At 41.7% G+C, this 17,683-nt stretch overlaps 1 protein-coding gene across 2 annotated transcripts; it reads right to left on the reverse strand.

The window, feature by feature from the left end:
• Nucleotides 1-2,078: 2,078 nt before the first annotated feature.
• Nucleotides 2,079-14,931, reverse strand: LOC127572621 (perilipin-2-like). 2 transcript variants are annotated; one of them, XM_052020086.1, is made up of 8 exons: nt 14,834-14,931; nt 14,002-14,041; nt 13,193-13,388; nt 8,022-8,104; nt 6,637-6,901; nt 5,515-5,693; nt 5,015-5,149; nt 2,079-2,612 (listed from the first exon to the last, which is right to left on the reverse strand). In XM_052020086.1, the coding sequence occupies exons 2-8, from the start codon at nt 14,008-14,010 to the stop codon at nt 2,250-2,252; spliced, it is 1,230 nt and encodes a 409-aa protein (XP_051876046.1). In that variant the 5' UTR covers nt 14,011-14,041; nt 14,834-14,931; the 3' UTR covers nt 2,079-2,249. The 2 variants fall into 2 exon arrangements, with proteins under 2 accessions (XP_051876046.1, XP_051876045.1); XM_052020085.1 differs by lacking the exon at nt 14,834-14,931 and having other exon boundaries at nt 14,002-14,305.
• Between the last annotated feature and the right edge of the window lie 2,752 nt (nt 14,932-17,683).

Genomic DNA, 17,683 nt, shown 5'->3' on the forward strand with positions numbered 1-17,683 from the left:
TTTAATGTATTGAACACAAGCCAGGACAGCAAGTTAAATGCAAGGCCATTGAGAGTTACAAGGATTAACTGCATGCCTGTATATTTTAAAGTGATCAGAATATTAATAAAGATTGAGTTGTACTTAAGCCTAAGTGTTTTCTTTGCCAAATCACTTGAACCCCAACAGAGGCAGCATGCGTTATTAGCAACCTTGGATAAGTTACACTCTCGTGGCCTCCCTCAACTAATTAAAATGGATAGTTAACAATTGCTTGGAATAGCAAGGGTGGAATTGAGAAACAAGGAGACAGCATGTGGAGGAGGATGTTGGGGGGGGTGGGGAAGAGAGAGACATTAAACAGGATCAAGAGGGGGAGGACAGAGAGCTTCCCAAGATTTAAAATAGTTCATAAAAATGAAGCATTTTAGCATGTTGATAGAGAAAGACTTTTTAAATGATGAACCATATTTGTACGTCTCATTTCTTAAACATCATACACTGCTCAAAAGCATTTTATTGGATTATTAACAAGAAAAAAATGCTGACCTAGTTCCAGATGGGGTAACATTCCATTTGCTTTCCTAAATTACTTGCTGTTCCTGCACGTTTACTATAATTTGTGTACGAGGAACATTCTGTTGTATTTTTGTCCATTTGGAAATCATAATATAGTCCAATTCTTTTTCTCAAAAAGTGGACACTTATTTCCCAAGATCCTTTTCTATCTGATAAATTTTGGCCTTCTCTCAACCAGTCTATGCCTCTTTCCAGAATTTTTGTATTCACAACTTCTTTCCTCACCCATCTTTGTGTCACAAGCAAATTTGGCTGCAATACAAAGATACTCCTTTTTTTAAATTTTTTTTTGTATCAACAGTAGAGGAGTAAAGTCTCCAGCACTGATCCCTGTGGAACCTCAGTAATCACAACTTGCTAACTTGAAAATAATCTGTTTATCCCAACACCCTTTCTGTTACTCAGTCAATCCTCTCTATCCACATTGTCCCCAATGTCACATGCTTGTGCAATAACCTTTTAAGTGACATCTTATCAGATACCTTCATATCCAAGTACACATTAACTGCCTCCCCTTTACCATCCTGCTTTTTGAATCCACATGCAACTCCAGTTAAAGTCAAACTCAATTTCTTTTATGAAATCATTATCCATCTGCTTGACTGTATTTTCTAAAAGCCCTGTTCCTGCTATTTGCTTCTCCAAATTCTGGTGTTTCCCAATTCAGGCCAACTGGCCTATAGCTCCCTGTCCTTTTTTTCTTGATATTTATCATTTGTTGGGGCCTTCCCAGAATTCGTGGTTTGGCATCTGGCTCATGTTCCCCGTACACCCACCAGGGCTCTGGTTCCCATGCTCCTTGTCCACTCACTAGGACTTTGGTTGCCACCCTCCCTTTAAACTTAACTGGTCCCCAAATCCCTTGTTCCCTTTAAACTCACCTGGTCTGGTTAGCTGTGCTTCCTTGAAACTTACCAGGTTTACTGAAATGTTACTATGTAACATCTTAAAGAAAGATGATGTAAAAAAATGTTAAAAACATAACATTTGACAGTTTGCTAATCCAGACTCAAGTCCCAAGCATGCCATATTAATGGAGTTTTTTTCTGTACACTGTTCCTCTTTTAGGAACTGCACAGTTAAAACACATCGGCTGACACTGAATCCAATATATTCAGGGATACTCAAAAAGATAGGTAAGTGGATGCTTGGATACAGGGCAGCCAGGAGAGCATTAAAATCCTCCAGAGGCAATAAATTCAAGGATAAAAATTTCAGCAGATGACTGAGCCAGGAGTAAAGATGGTCAAAGTAACATCAGTATGAAAACATCAGAAATATAACTAAATGAACTGAACTGGAGGCTATTTATTCACTCAAGTGTTATTTAACAGCAAGCATTCAATGAATTCCTTCAGAAACTACCGTTCTACTAATTTTTAAGCATCTGCCCAGAGTTCAGTCCCAATTTAACAGCATTCTCATTAAATTGCTGTCACTCTCTATTCCAAGTTCAGTCAGATTTATTTACATTGTCTGATTTTTCATAGATAATAGTGCATTAAAAAATTAGACATCCATGCTTATGAAGAATTTACTGTGTGTATGAAATGCAAATTTAAAGAAGTTGCCCAAAGCAAGAGAAATACCACAAACATTCATTTGTATTACATAATGTACCATTTGTTATTTGGAAAAAATAATGCAATCACATGGTTAAGCATGATATTGCAACAAACAGGTAAAGATGTTCAATCACCACAACTGTGCATCTGCTCCAATTGTTGTTCCTCAGTGATGTCGGTCTTCACTTCCTGATCAGGATGCTGGGATCCAGTCAGCTGTGGGTAAAAGGGACCTACCAGCCAATTCAGAGGAGTGTTGTTGACCAGATAATCCACTAGTCCATCCAACAAGTTCTTCGTTTTAGTTAGTTGATCTTTGTTTGTGGAGAAGATCTGGTTAGGAAGTTCTTTGAAAGAAGTTCTTGACATCATATACATTTCCATAGCTGATACAGTTATGCACTGAACTTGATCTTGAATATTCTGTGGTAAACCCCAAACACAGCTTACAAGCATGACACGGCCAGTCTGCATTTGTTGACTCGGATTCTGTAAAATGGCCATCGTAGGGGATTCAATTTGCCGTACAAAAAAAACTTATAAAAGACCAAAGCTTTCTGCTATGGTTATCTGCAACAAATATTTTTAGTATTCTGTTCTCCATTGAGTACATTCAAATGATTTCATTTTGCCCACTTAGCTGATTCAAACTATCCAAGGAGGGCCAAGCTTCATATATTCACACAATTGAGCTTCCAACTTCAAGTGTTCAATGTGGATAACTCGAGCTCAATTCATTTCACCTGCTTTCAGACATAACCTCTCAGCTCTACTATCCTATCCCACAAAAGAATGATACTGTTTGTATTTTGCCCTGTCTTCAGAGGGATTCAGCTGCTGCAATCCCTCCTTTGGAAAAGATCAATGCACACTCTGCCAAACACCTCTGATTCAATGCGTACTTTCATAATTGGCTATGGGGTTTTCAACTTTCCCAAGATATTACCGTTATTTATTGTGTGTCAGCAGGACACTGCAGCTGGTGTGGAGCAGTTCTGGGGCCAGGCTGGTCTTCTTCCTGTCCAATTTTCTATTCAGTTTTCCTGCTCATTCTGCTTGACAGTGGCTTGAGGTTACAGAGCACAGTGGAGAGAAAAATGTGGATGTGGGGCCAGGCACAGTACAGACATATGTTCAACCATTCTTCCCTTCTTTCATGCCAATTACTGCGAGTATGAAATGCAACATCCTCACTGACTCAAGAAACACTGGTCCATGAAAGCTCAAAGTGGTGAAGGAGCATATGAGATGCCATTGAGAATCTCAAGTCCATGCATCAGGACACCTTGGCCTCATCACCACCTCAGAACCCACAAGAATGGAGAGAAAGTTATCCTCGATCCCAAGGGACTGTCAAAGATGACGACTAAAGTCTGGACTCACTCCCCATTATCTTCAGTGGAAACTGCAACCTCTAAAGGCAAACATCTTTCTGAATCAACCAGATTGCATTTTAACACAGCAAACAGTCTATACTAATAAGTTTTGAAAGGCAGATTTCATTAACTGAGAGACTTAACAGTTCCCCAAAGACCTGTCTAGTTAAAGATTTCTTACCTTTGGTATTTCAACTCCCTAGCCAATAAACAGTCTTCTAAAGTGTTTGCTTTAGCTGCATGTATTCCGGATTCCAGGAATCACCACAACATGATCCCTTGTACATGCTCTCATTTTTCCCCCCCATCAGTAAACAAGCTTTTATTCTTCCTACAGAAGTGAATAAACATCATTTCCCCCCTACATCTATCATCACCTTGCAATTTTGCTTAACCCATCTATAACCTTTTGAAAACTGCATCCGTCTTTGCTGATCATCTCCCCACCTAATTTTATATCAACAAACTAGGATACGTTACTCTTGCGTTCAGTTAAGACATTTGAAATTATGGAAAATGGAACCTAATCCTGATTCCCAGTATCAGACAAGTAACAGCCTACCAATTTGTTTTCTACTTTCTAATCTGCTGCGAGTGTTCCTGAATCAAGTGAATTTTGGAAGATCACCACTAGTGCATCTATAATGTCTGCAGACATCAGGTCCAGGTGATTGATTGGCTTTTCATGCTCCTAATTTCTCCAATGATTTTGTTGTTTTGCAACTCTTCCTGTTTACATAGAATGTTAATTTTTCTTTCCCATTTGCTTATTCCAAACTTCACCGTCTTCTGTGAAATGTTATTTCACAAACGTGTTTGTTTTGAAGTGTTGAATATTTTGCTTTATTAGCTGCAAACTTGTTAATCTAATTTTCATCTGTGTCTATGTCACTGGCTTTATTTAACTTCAAGACTGCATGAAACAGAATCCAAAATTTTATCCTTCTGTAAACGCCAATGGATACCTATTCATTGTGAATTTTAAGACAGAAGGTGGATTTCTACTATATAATATGACACAATAGGTCAGAGTACATAGTTACACATCAAGCTTGAGTGTTAATCCTGTTCCCATCCTTAAATTTTACTTATAAAGCATTTTGAAAGGATTGAAGTATTAAAGAAATTATGCTTAACACATGCACCTATACCACTGGTTGTGCCATGTTCCCAAATTCCTTAATCTCAGAATGTGTGGAATAATTTTGAAATCAGCTGCATTCAAAGTCTTCTCCTATGCTGACCAGCTGTACAAGTGGGGAAACTAACCACAATAAGTACATTACCTCTAGATATATCCAACATGAACCCATTTCTGGATCTTTTCAATATCAGTGGATGGACTCTTCAGAGACTCTCTTGTCATGCCACTTTCCTTCCATTCAAGGGCTTTTTCCCCCTGATGGCTCCAACTATACTTAAAATTTAATTGTTATAGTATTTAGGGACTTATCAGTTAGGTCTGATCTGTGAGATACTTGAGACTGAATACCAGGCTATATCATGCAAACTTACTTCTGCCACATCAGATTCACAGCCTTCACATTCCAAATTAGACGTTTTCCATTCAACCAATTTCTGGTATAGCTTGTCCCAGGCATCATTGATCATTCGATTTGTTGTACTTATGTTCCTTCTGACATACTCAATCTGGTAGACAAAGGGACAGTTAAACACAATATGTCAATGAGTGTGGGGTCCATCTGGAAATGTTCTGCTATATTCAATCTGGATTCACATCAAATTTGTCCACTTTGGTAGAACCTTTCCACATATAGAGCATAAAAACTGAACACAAGAAAGAACACCACAAATTTTTAATAGTTGGAAGGAAGCATTCTATATGTCAATGCACAAGACAAATAATGAACATGAATAGTCACATGAGGAGTTAAGATTCTTGCACTGGAAGTTTCAATTCCTAAAAAGTGCCTGCAAGTAAATATATTAACAATAAAGCTAGACCATACTGTCAGTCAAAAAGATTGAGAAATTAGCACATCATGCGTACTTACCAGATCAAGGTTATAGCGGAGCTGAGAGAGCACCTCTTGACTTTGTTGCTTAGCATTGAGGATTGCGATTGTGGCTTGTTCATAAGCTTGCTGCCATACTTTAGTAGAAAGTGATTCCAATCTCCTATAATAACTTGGTGCCAGACCTTCAAAACCATCAATTCTCTTTGCCTCTGTAGCTGCAATTACAAAACAATCTACAGCTAGAATTTGATTACAACTTAATGCAGCACAGAACATTCAAAGGCCATACTGGTTACCCAGTGGTTTATACATAGTCTTGGGTCAAAAGATTAGTAGATTACACAAATAGGATTGTACTCCCTGAAATTGGGTTAGGGTTGATTTAATTGAAGATATGAAGGGGATCAATGGGTAGCTACAGAAACTATTTTTGTTGGTTGCCTAGTCTAGGAATAAGGAACCCCGTTTGAAAATGAGAGCTAGGTTTTGCAGGAATGATGTTAAGAAGTGTTTCTACACTAGAGGATAATAGAATTTAAGAGCTCATCTACTAATCAGTTGCTAAAGTTAGGATGATATGCCATTAATCATTAATTAAAGGGTTATGGGAATTAATGTCACATTGACACATTGTAGACCCACATATTCTGTAGTATGAGTGGATCAATTACATAACATTTAAAAGTTTAGATCCAATAACAATGTAGTCACAATCTAAATGTTACAGTAGAAATGCTTCCACCATTCTCCCTTTTTTTTAAAGTAACATTCTGGATGACATTAGAAGCAACCATGAAACATTGTCAATTAGAAGCATTTAAAATGATCTGTGTATTCAAGTGGTCATGCCCATCTTTTTTCTTAAAAGTTAGGAAAAAGTAGCTATTACGGCAAGATTTTAACCTCATTATTCTTGGCTAACCAATTGGTTACCATTTTTAATATAAAGATCAGCACTTTGTGTAAACAGGCCATTTTAATAGTCTGCCACAATGAAAGAACTGCAGGGCGAAATTTTAGCTCAGAAGGATTTGTTTCCTGGCAAAATTTCCAGAGGTAGATCAAAGCAGAAAAATCAACTGGATCAAAACACAAACTAAAAGATAATGTGGAAATCATGTGCAATTTTTTACCTGGAGTCAACATGCAGTTTCTCACCTTGCTCGTTTTCAGTCAGTGGAAGGTAGCGGTCCACAAGCATTTCAGAGCTGGCCAAGGCAGAATTTACTCGACTGTTCAACATCTTAACCACATGCAGCTCAAGCACGTGGTTCAAACTGCTGTTCACTATAGCCATGGTCATTTCCACACTTTCATGGACCGTTTCCTTTGTCTTGTCCACCACCCCAGAAACTGTGTTTGCAAAAATCTCCCTTGCACCAGACACTTTGGTAGAGACCACATCCTTTGCATTAGCAATAATCTGATAACAAAATGAACAGAACTCAACTGCTTCAAATGGTTTGAAATACAGAGCAAAATCAGCGTGCCAAAGTAATTCCAAGATGAATGGGCTTCAAGACCCTTCTCCAGCCAATTTATAAGCAGCACCATGACTGGTATTTTTGTTAGCATTGAGTCAAGATGTTTTGTGCTTTTTCACTTTCAAAGACTTAGACTCATCTTGCATTAAACTGCTCTAGTTTAATCTTAATGGATATTGAAGAGAAATCAAATTCTTCAAGGTGGATTAAAAAAAAGCTAAAAAGTGAAATTTATTACACAGCATACTTCTACATTTTGTACAAAGTGTAATTGGGATGAAAGCACTTAACTTCCTCAAAACCCCATGCCCATGACTTGTAATAAACGAACTGCTGAAAATATTCAGCAGGTCAGGTAGTCACAATGGAGGAAGGTAGAAAGAGTGAGATTCAGATTGATGACCTTCTGTCAGGCTATCAGAGTAATTTTTTTGTTTTACTTAAGATTACTAATACCTGCAGTATTTTGTTTCTTCCCATGACTTCTGTTGTACAAGGCCCCGGCTGGGAAACATTATTTGTAACCAGGGTTCTATAGACTTTTGTTGCCCTTTGTCTGGCAAAAATATTCATTTATTATTTTTTAAAACATGGTTCTGACAATTGCCATTTAAAATACAAACTAAAACCAGTTTAATAAACTTAGAAATAATTATACTTTGTACAAGGTTTACATACCATTAATTACACGAGTTTCAGTAACCACCCAAAAAAATCATCCCTTCACATTTTCAGCCCCTGCACCAACTGTAACTATAGAACAGCTTTGATTGGGTACAGGCAGTTGAGAAATTTAACAAATTAAAAAAAATGAGTTTGCATTTATTCTTCAGTGCCACTCAATCCTACTCGATCATGGATCCACAATGAAGTGTACCAGCTAATTTTCCAAGCAGGGTCAAAATAACACTGGATAAATGCAAATAAATTTCATTTGATTAATTCTCTGTGATCACTACAATTACAATTTTGAATTTAAACTGGTGATAGAAAAACTTCTAGTTGAACCATTGGAAATGAATTTGCTGCTTTAGAAGTTATAATTAAAGAAGTCAATACCTGGTTGGAGGAGTGGTGGAGGAAAGGCAGTTTCTTTTCCATTTTGTCTAGTCCTTTGCAGGCATAGTCATTTGCAAATGTAACTATAAAAGGGGAATAAGTGAAAAAGACTGCTTATCAAACATTGTTTGACAAAGTTTTCGGTTGACAAACAATTATCAAGAACATCAAGCAATTATAGAAACATAGAAAAACTACAGCACAATTCAGGCCCTTTGGCCCACAAAGCTGTGCTGAACATGTCCCTACCCTAGAAATTACTAGGCTTACCCATAGCCCTCTATTTTTCTCAGCTCCATGTACCTATCTAACAGTCTCTTAGAAGACCCTATTGTATCTGCCTCCACCACCGTTGCCGACAGCCCATTCCACGCACTTACCACCCTGAGTAGAAGAAACTTACCCCTGACATCTCCTCTAAATCTACTCCCCAGCACCTTAAACCTATGTCCTCTTGTGGCCACCATTTCAGCCCTGGGAAAAAGCCTGACTATCTACCTGATCAATACCTCTCATCATCTTATATACCTCTATTAAGTCCCCCCTCATCCTCCGTCTCTCCAAGGAGAAAAGGCAGAGTTCCCTCAACCTACTTTCATAAGGCATGCTCCACATTCCAGGCAGCATCCTAGCAAATCTCCTCTGCACCCTCTCTATGGCTTCCACATCTTTCCTGTAGTGAGGCGACCAGAATTGAGCACAGTACTCCAAGTGGGGTCTGACCAGGAACCTATATGGCTGCAACAATACCTCTCGGCTCCTAAATTCAATTCCCTGATTGATGCCTTCTTAACCACAGAGTCAACCTGCGCAGCCGCTTTGAGCGTCCTATGGACTCGGACCCCAAGATCCCTCTGATCCTCCACACTGCCAAGAGTCCTACCATGAAGACTACATTCTGCCATCATATTTGACCTACCACAATGAACCACTTCACACTTATCTGGGTTGAACTGCATCTGCCACTTCTCAGCCCAACTTTGCATCCTATCTATGTCCCTCTGTAACCTCTGACAGCCCTCCAAACTATCCAGAACACCCCCAACCTTTGTGTCATCCGCAAATTTACTAACCCACCCCTCTACTTCCTCATCCAGGTCGTTTATAAAAATCACAAAGAGCAAGGGTCCCAGTACAGATCCCTGAGGTACACCACTGGTCACCAACCTCCACGCAGAATACGACCCTTCTGTGGGCCAGCCAGTTCTGAATCCATACTGCAATGCCCCCTTGGATCCCATGCCTCCTTACACTTTCTCAATAAGCCTTGCATGGGGTACCTTATCAAATGCTTTGCTGAAATCCATATACACTACATCTACTGCTCTCCCTTCATCGATGTGTTTAGTCACATCCTCAAAAAATTCAATCAGGCTCGTAAGGCAGGACCTGCCCTTGACAAAGCCATGCTGACTATTCCTAATCATATTATACCTCTCCAAATGTTCATAAATCCTGCCTCTCGGGATCTTTTCCATTAGCTTACCAACCACTGAGGTGAGACTCACCGGTCTATAATTCCCTGGGCTATCCCTACTCCCCTTCTTGAATAAGGGCAACAACATCCGCAACCCTCCAATCTTCTGGAACCTCTCCCGTCTCCATTGACGATGCAAAGATCATCGTCAGAGGCTCCGCAATCTCTTCCCTCGCCTCCCACAGCAGCCTGGGGTACATAGTTGAATACTAACTAATGTAATGGTAGTCTTCTCCAAATATTTGGCCATACTTAAAATCTTTGAAAACCTCTTTGCCAACCCTGCCACTAAGTTATTTTTAATCAAGTCTTACAAGTTATTTGCCCAAAGAAAGTGGGTTTCAGTTCATGAAGGATTGGCTTCTGCACTCAAGAAAGTGGGAGCTTTCCTGTTGGGATTACCCTCATGCATATTGGCAGGTAGCAGGCAAATTGAACCAAATAATTGAGGATGGAGGGGTGAAATGGAGGATTGAGTTGTGCAAGGGCTCAGCTGAGTAAAAATTTAAAGAGAAAGGATAATACCCAGTAGTGATAACCAGTGTGACAGTAAGGGATAGTGCAGACAAACATGAGAATAGGTAATAAGACAAAATTACAGGTTCATGAGAATCTACATAACATTTGCACAATAGTTGCACAAATGGAAATAAATGGGTTTGGCCTCAGCTGCAGCAGATACGAGGTTGCAAGCTGATCAAACCTGAGGACCCAATATTCTGGAAAGCCTGATATTTTGAAAAGACATGCAGAAGGGAAAAAGAAAGTAGAGTAGCTCTGCTGATTAAGGATGACATCAGTGAACTTGGCTCAGAGGATCAGGACATATAATCAGTTCGGGTGGGGGAAAGCAAGATAGCAAATAAATCATTGATGGGAATTATCTAATGCCCCACCCATCTGACTATTTGAACAGCAATTACAACTGTTGCATAGAATATAACTAAAAGGTACCGTAATGATTTTAATACAGATTGAACAAATCAAATTAGCCAATAACATCAAGGACATATTCATTTTATGTATTCAAGACAGCTTCTTAGAGAAGACTCTGTAAAACCAACCAGAGAACAGACTACTTTAGATCAGGTTATGTGTAATGAGACAGAATTAATGAGTAAAAGAATCCTCAGGGGAAAAGTGATCACAACATAATGAATTTCATTGTCAGTTTGAGGGAGAGAAACTAGAGACTGAAACTTGTGCCTTAAACATTAATTATGGCAATTAACCAAGTTTTAAAGGTAGTTGCCTAAAATGGATTGAGAAAAGAGATTAAATAAAGGATTTGATAAATAGTTGTAGACAATTAAGGAGTTATTCTACAATTCTCATTGATAGATTCAATTGAGAAATAAGTGTCTGTGAGAAGGAAGATCAGTGGCTTACCAGGAAAGTTAAAGATTGCATGTCAAATTGAAAGAATCAACATACAAGATTTCCCAGAAGACTGCAAAAGTTTTAGAAGCCAGAGGACTTATGAAAAGGAAGAAAATAGAAAGTAAGCCATTAAGAAATACAGACAGTCCCTGGGTTAGATAAGGATTTTGTGTTCCTGAGAAATGCCCGTGAGCTGATTTCTCCACAAGTTAGAAACATCTATGTTCTACAGTAATCTATATCATATTGCTCTGCATACACTTGCTATAATTCTCTTCATTTCATTAAATATTTACCCTAACACTATCCATAATTAAATGAATGGAATATATACTGTGAAAATGTCACAAAAGACAAAACATCTTAATATTACCATCTTGAAAAATGCATAAAAAAGTATGGAAGAATTTGCATAATGTCAGATTTCCGTAAATCAGGTCATCCACAACCTGGAGATCCCCTGTAGTAAAAATAGATAGCAAGAGCTTCTACAAGTACATATTAAAGAGAGCAGTGAAGGCAAATATTGACCCCATGGAGAATGAGATTGGGAATTAATAAGAAAATGGCAGAAACTTTGAATAAATATATCTTCACAGTTAAAAATACTGAAAGAATCTCAATTTAAAACAATTATCACTTAAGTAAACAAAGGCAGCAAACTAATGGGATTAAATACTGCTAAATTCCAAAGATTTGATGGTCTGTGTCCTGGGCTCTTAACAGTGGTAGTTGCAGAGATAGTGGAGACACTGGCTGTGATCTTCCAAGTGTCAAGGTTATGGAAAAGTCCCAGCAGATTAGAAAACCAGACAATTTAAATGAAAGGAGGGGGGAATGCAGGAAATGATTGGTCAGTTAGCCTAATAACTACCACTGGGAAACTACTAGGGGTATCTGGACATTTAGAAAGTCATAACAATAAAGTACAATCAATACAGTTCCATGAAAGGGAAGAAGTCTTTGACAAGATTTCTTTGACAATGTACCTTGCAGGATAGTGGAGAACCAGTTAATAAAGTGCATTTAGATTTCCAAAGGGCATTCAATAAGATCCAACATAAGAGATTACTGCACAAGAGGTCATGACACAGGGGGTAATATGGATAGAGGATTGGCTAACTTAGCAGAAAGCAGTCTCCTTGCTTTTGTCTCCATTTCCACTCTCTCCTCTCATCTGCCTATCACCTTTGCTCACCTCATTCCACCTATTGCTTGCTAGCTCTCACTCCACTCCTTCCCTTCACTTTTTCATATTGGCCATCTCCCCTCCATCTATCAGTCCAGATGAAGGGTCTCGAGCCGAAACATTGACTGCCCATTTTCCTCCTCAGATACTGCCCGACCTGCTGAGGTCCTCCAGCATCTTGTTTTTTGCACCAGATTCCAGCACCTGCAGTCTCGTGTCTCAATGTTTCACCTTGTCCAAGTAGACTAGAAAGGGGGGGGGGCATAATTTCAGAATAAGAGGCTAAAAGCCCTGATTCTATTGATGGGAAAGCAGGTTTAAGGGGCCAACTAGGGACTCCTGCATGATATTCTTCATCCATTTAAGACTTTAGTAAGAGACAAAATGTGGGAGGATACCCATATTGTCAGAATTGTCAATGTCAACATTTCCTTCTCTTCCACCCACCCATGGATCAACCTGTTATTCCTCCAGCAGATTATTTGTTGCTCAAGATTCCAACATCTGAGGTCTCTTCTGTCTCCATGACAGGATTAATGGTGCCAATACAGAAGCTTTTGTTTCTAGTTTCGCAATCAAAAATTGAACAAAAACGTAACAAGTTCTGAATCTTTACAACAATGTTTACCCTCCGAAGAATTCTAAAACAGCTGTTTAAACTTCAGCACAAAATTAAGTTGTTAAGCAAATATTTAAAAACTGTACCTAACAACTGTTTGAGTACTGCACCCAGGAAATCACTTCTGAAGAATTGTTAGCAACAAAATAGAATGTGATAGGCTGAACTACATGAAGGGCAAAGTGGAAGTACAGGTATCGATTCTCAAATAGGCAAAAGGTCAGCAGCTCTTAGATCACTTGCTGTATTGCATAACTCTGATGCAGCACTGCATAGCACAGCCAGGGACAAAAGTAAAACCACAATCACATAGGATTAATAAATATCCTATATACCATAAATGATGCAGCAATACGATATTTATAACTCTCACTGAATTTGTTTTTCAGAAACAGCTACAATTCCTGTTCATGCCATTGTGAATTAAGTGTATCTATTTAATTACATTCCAGTTAAACAATAAACCTCAAATCTAAATAAGTAAACAAAGAATTCCCATTCCTTACTTTGTGGTTCCAGCTTCTGGAAAATTGGCATAGCACTGGTGACAGCTACAGCTGTAATGGCCATCACACCTTTCTCTGTTGCTTCACACAAGGACCTCAGGTAGGGGTGATTCACCTTTGTGCTGTTATATACAGAGGTTACCATATTGTAGGCTGTATTGAAAAGAGGCAAGTGGGCCACTCTAACAACCACATTCTAGTAAGGAGACAAAACAAATTCAGAATAAAATGTTTTCCTTCAGACATTTACTCTCCCCATTTCAGTACTATAATGCAATAAATACTGTCTTCATACTAGAGTTCCATTCTTTACAATTTTTTTAAAGTCCCAAGCAATCACTAACATCAGATTACTCACAAACAAAAAGTAAAAAGTTACATTCTAGAAAACGATTTTCAGGCACAGCCCAGGCAAATTCCAAACCACTCCAAAAATGTGACAAAACAAAAAAAGTAGGTAGAAGAAATTGAGCTAGCTCCGGAAAGCCGTTCACCATCCTGAGAAAAGTCAGCAGATTGGGATCAGATCTGGAAAAAACTTGAATTATGGCCAATCCACTACTTAAATTTACTTGGGACACGTTACAAAAATGAACATTGCATCTTAATGTTATTTCAACCATAATTTACAATTAGCATTTGTAATTAATTCTAGGATGTGTTAAAATGGCTTTGTTGACATGAAGCATCAAAGTTTGAGGACTCGAGGTCAAACGTTAGGGTACAATGTTGGACTGGGTTTATTGAAACAATTTGAAAGCTGCTGTTCACCAGATCCAAATACGAGTACAATCTTCAAAGAACTGTACCTGAGACATTTCTACTGCCGTCAAGACTTTAACTTCCTTTCTACAAAAAAGCAGTATTAAAAGTCAGAACACGAAGTGGTCCTTCCCTGCCAGACAACACCGCGGTTTATTAATGACCAAAGCTTGCTTGGACAAACCACAAATGTACACTTGATTCAATAAAGTTACATGTTAGAGCGCACTTCCCAAACAGTTGAAATTGTGGTTCATGTCCCGGCGCCCAACGATGCAAACACCGAACGCACCAGAGCTGCTGCCGCCGCCGATGCAAGAGCTCCGCCCGCTCACGCGCACGTGCAACAACCTCGCCGCCGCCACCGCGCGAGCCCCGCTCCCCCCTCGCGCCGCAGCCACCGCGCGAGCCCCGCTCCCCCCTCGCGCCGCAGCCACCGCGCGAGCCCCGCTCCCCCCTCGCGCCGCCGCCGCCACCGCGCGAGCCCCGCTCCCCCCTCGCGCCGCCGCCGCCGACGCGCGAGCCCCGCTCCCGCCGACGCGCGAGCCCCGCTTCCCCCTCGCGCCGCCGCCGCCGCCGCCGACGCGCGGGCCCCGCTCCCCCTCGCGCCGCCGACGCGCGGGCCCCGCTCCCCCCTCGCGCCGCCGACGCGCGGGCCCCGCTCCCCCCTCGCGCCGCCGACGCGCGGGCCCCGCTCCCCCCTCGCGCCGCCGACGCGCGGGCCCCGCTCCCCCCTCGCGCCGCCGACGCGCGGGCCCCGCTCCCCCCTCGCGCCGCCGACGCGCGGGCCCCGCTCCCCCCTCGCGCCGCCGACGCGCGGGCCCCGCTTCCCCCTCGCGCCGCCGCCGCCGCCGCCGCCGCCGCGCGAGCCCCGCTCACCTTCGCGCCACCGCCGCCAGTCAGGAAAGTTACTCGCGACTCCCTTCGCAGTGACGTCACAACAAGATAGGACTGCAAGTCCACAGAATAGGTGTCAAGCTTGCACTGTGCAATTTGTGTGGCAGTTCATGAGGTCTTGAAGATCCACATGAAAACAGTGGTTGATATCTGGAACCTGTCGTCAGAAGAGGTAGTGAAATCAGATAGAAACATAGAAAACCTACAGCACAATACAGGCCCTTAGGCCCACAAAGCTGTGCCCAACATGTCCCTACCTCAAAAATTACTAGGTTTACCCATAGCCCTCTATTTTTCTAAGCTCCATGTACCTATCCAAAAGTCTCTTAATGACCCTATCGTATCCACCTCCACCACCGCTGCCGGCAGCCCATTCCACGCACTCACCACTCTCTGAGTAAAAAAACTTACCCCTGACATCTCCTCTGTAACTACTCCCCAGCACCTTAAACCTGTGTCCTCTTGTGGCAACCATTTCAGCCCTGGGAAAAAACCTCTGACTATCCACACGATCAATGCCTCTCATCATCTTATACGCCTCTATCAGTTCAGCTCTCATCCTCTGTCGCTCCAAGGAGAAAAGGCCAAGTTCACTCAACCTGTTTTCATAAGGCATGCTCCCCAATCCAGGCAACACCCTTGTAAATCTCTTCTGCACCCTTTCTATGGCTTCCATATCCTTCTTGTAGTGAGGTGACCAGAACTGAGCACAGTACTCCAAGTGGGGTCAGACCAGGGTCCTATTATAGCTGCAACATTACCTTTCGGCTCCTAAATTCAATTCCACAATTGATGAAGGACAATACACTGTATGCCTTCTTAACCACTGAGTCATTCTGTGCAGCTGCTTTGAGTGTCCTATGGACTCAGACCCCAAGATCCCTCTGGTCCTCCACTCTGCCAAGAGTCTTACCATTAATACTATATTCTGCCAGCATATTTGACCTACCAAAATGAACCACTTCACACTTATCTGGGTTGAACTCCATCTGCCACTTCTCAGCCCAGTTTTGCATCCTATCTATGTCCCGCTGTAACCTCTGACAGCCCTCCACACTATCCACAACACCTCCAACCTTTGTGTCATTCACAAACTTACTAACCCATCCCTCCATTTCCTCATCCAGGTCATTTATAAAAATCACGAAGGGTAAGGGTCCCAGAACAGATCCCTGAGGCACACCACTGGTCACTGACCTCCATGCAGAATATGACCCGTCAACAACCACTCTTTGTGTTCTGTGGGCAAGCCAGTTCTGGATCCACAAAGCAATGTCCCCTTGGATCCCATGCCTCCTTACTTTCTCAGTAAGATTTGCATGGGGTACCTTATCAAATGCCTTGCTGAAATCCATATACACTACATCTACCGCTCTTCCTTCATCAATGTGTTTAGGCACATCCTCAAAAAAATCTATCAGGAGCCACATCCTCAAAAAATTCAATCAGATATAATTACTATGTTTGAGAGGTATTCAACCGGCAATTAAATAGGCAAGGATTTGGTACCAATACAGTCAGATGGGGTTAATGCAGATGGACAAAGAGGGTGGCATGGATATGATGAGCTGAAGACCACAGTTCTGTGCTGTACAACTCCATGACTTTATGAATGAGAGGTTGTGGCCCCATATCATCCGCCTATGCTGGCTGAGATTTAGTTAGCCAATGTAGAGGCAGGCAGCTGGGCTATCCGAGGCTCCATTTTTCCCAAATGCTGGCCATTATCCACAGCTACATTTGCACTGAGTTTCCCTGAAGAAAGAGCATGGTGTGACGACTTATGTGATCAAGACCTTTCTCCACCTGTGAGGATTGGAGTACCCAGTAAATATTTGTTAATCAGGTGCAGTCAGGGCTATGGTGGTGCCTGACTGGCAGGTTTTCAAGACTACTGAATGTCATTCCAGTTAATACCCCCAACACTATTTTAATTCACATTTTAGATGTTACACAGTGCATAATAAATTTTCCAACAAACCTGGTAAGTTTAAAGAGAGTGTGAGAAGTTGTGGCCCTTGGTGCATTTAAAGGGTGTGTGAGAAACAGAATCCATTGAGTTTCAAGGGAGTGTAGGAAACAGGGCCCCAATGAGTTTCAATGCAAGATAATAAGAGCAGGAGTAGGCCATCTGGCCCTCAAGTCTGCCAAACTATTCAATATGATCATGCTGATCTACCTGAAGCTCAACTCCTCCTCTGTGCCAGATCCCCATAGCCCTCAATCCCCTGATCTTTCAAAAGCCCTCTTCCTCCTCTTGGACACCTCGTCCTGGTCTTCTGCCCGCTCTGGATCTCTCTACCTCTAACTGCCGACGGGACATTAACCGTCTCAAATTCACCACTCCCGTTACCTATTCCAACCTCAGCCCCTCTGAACACAATGCCCTCCACTCCTTCTGCACCAATCCTAACCTCACTATCAAACCCACAGACAAGGGGGGTGCTGTTGTACTCTGGCGGACTGACCTTTGCATTGCAGAGGCCAGACGTCAACTCTCGGACACTTCCTCTTACATCCCTCAACCTGGACCCCACCAAGGAGTATCAGGCCATTGTCTCCTGCACTATCACTGACCTCATTGCCTCTGGAAACCTCCCCTCTACAGCCTCCAACCTCATAGTTCCCCTACCCCGCACTGCCTGTTTCTACCTCCTACCCAAGATTCACAAACCCAACTGCCCTGTAGACCCATTGTTTCTGCCTGCTCCTGCCTCACTGAACTTGTGTCCTCATAGCTTGACTCCATTTTGTCTCCCTTGGTTCAGTCCCTTCCCACCTATGTCCATGACACTTCGCATACTCTCCATCACTTCAACAACTTCCAGTTCC

This window comes from Pristis pectinata, chromosome 7 (genome assembly GCF_009764475.1).
Source record: "Pristis pectinata isolate sPriPec2 chromosome 7, sPriPec2.1.pri, whole genome shotgun sequence".
NCBI lineage: Eukaryota > Metazoa > Chordata > Chondrichthyes > Rhinopristiformes > Pristidae > Pristis > Pristis pectinata.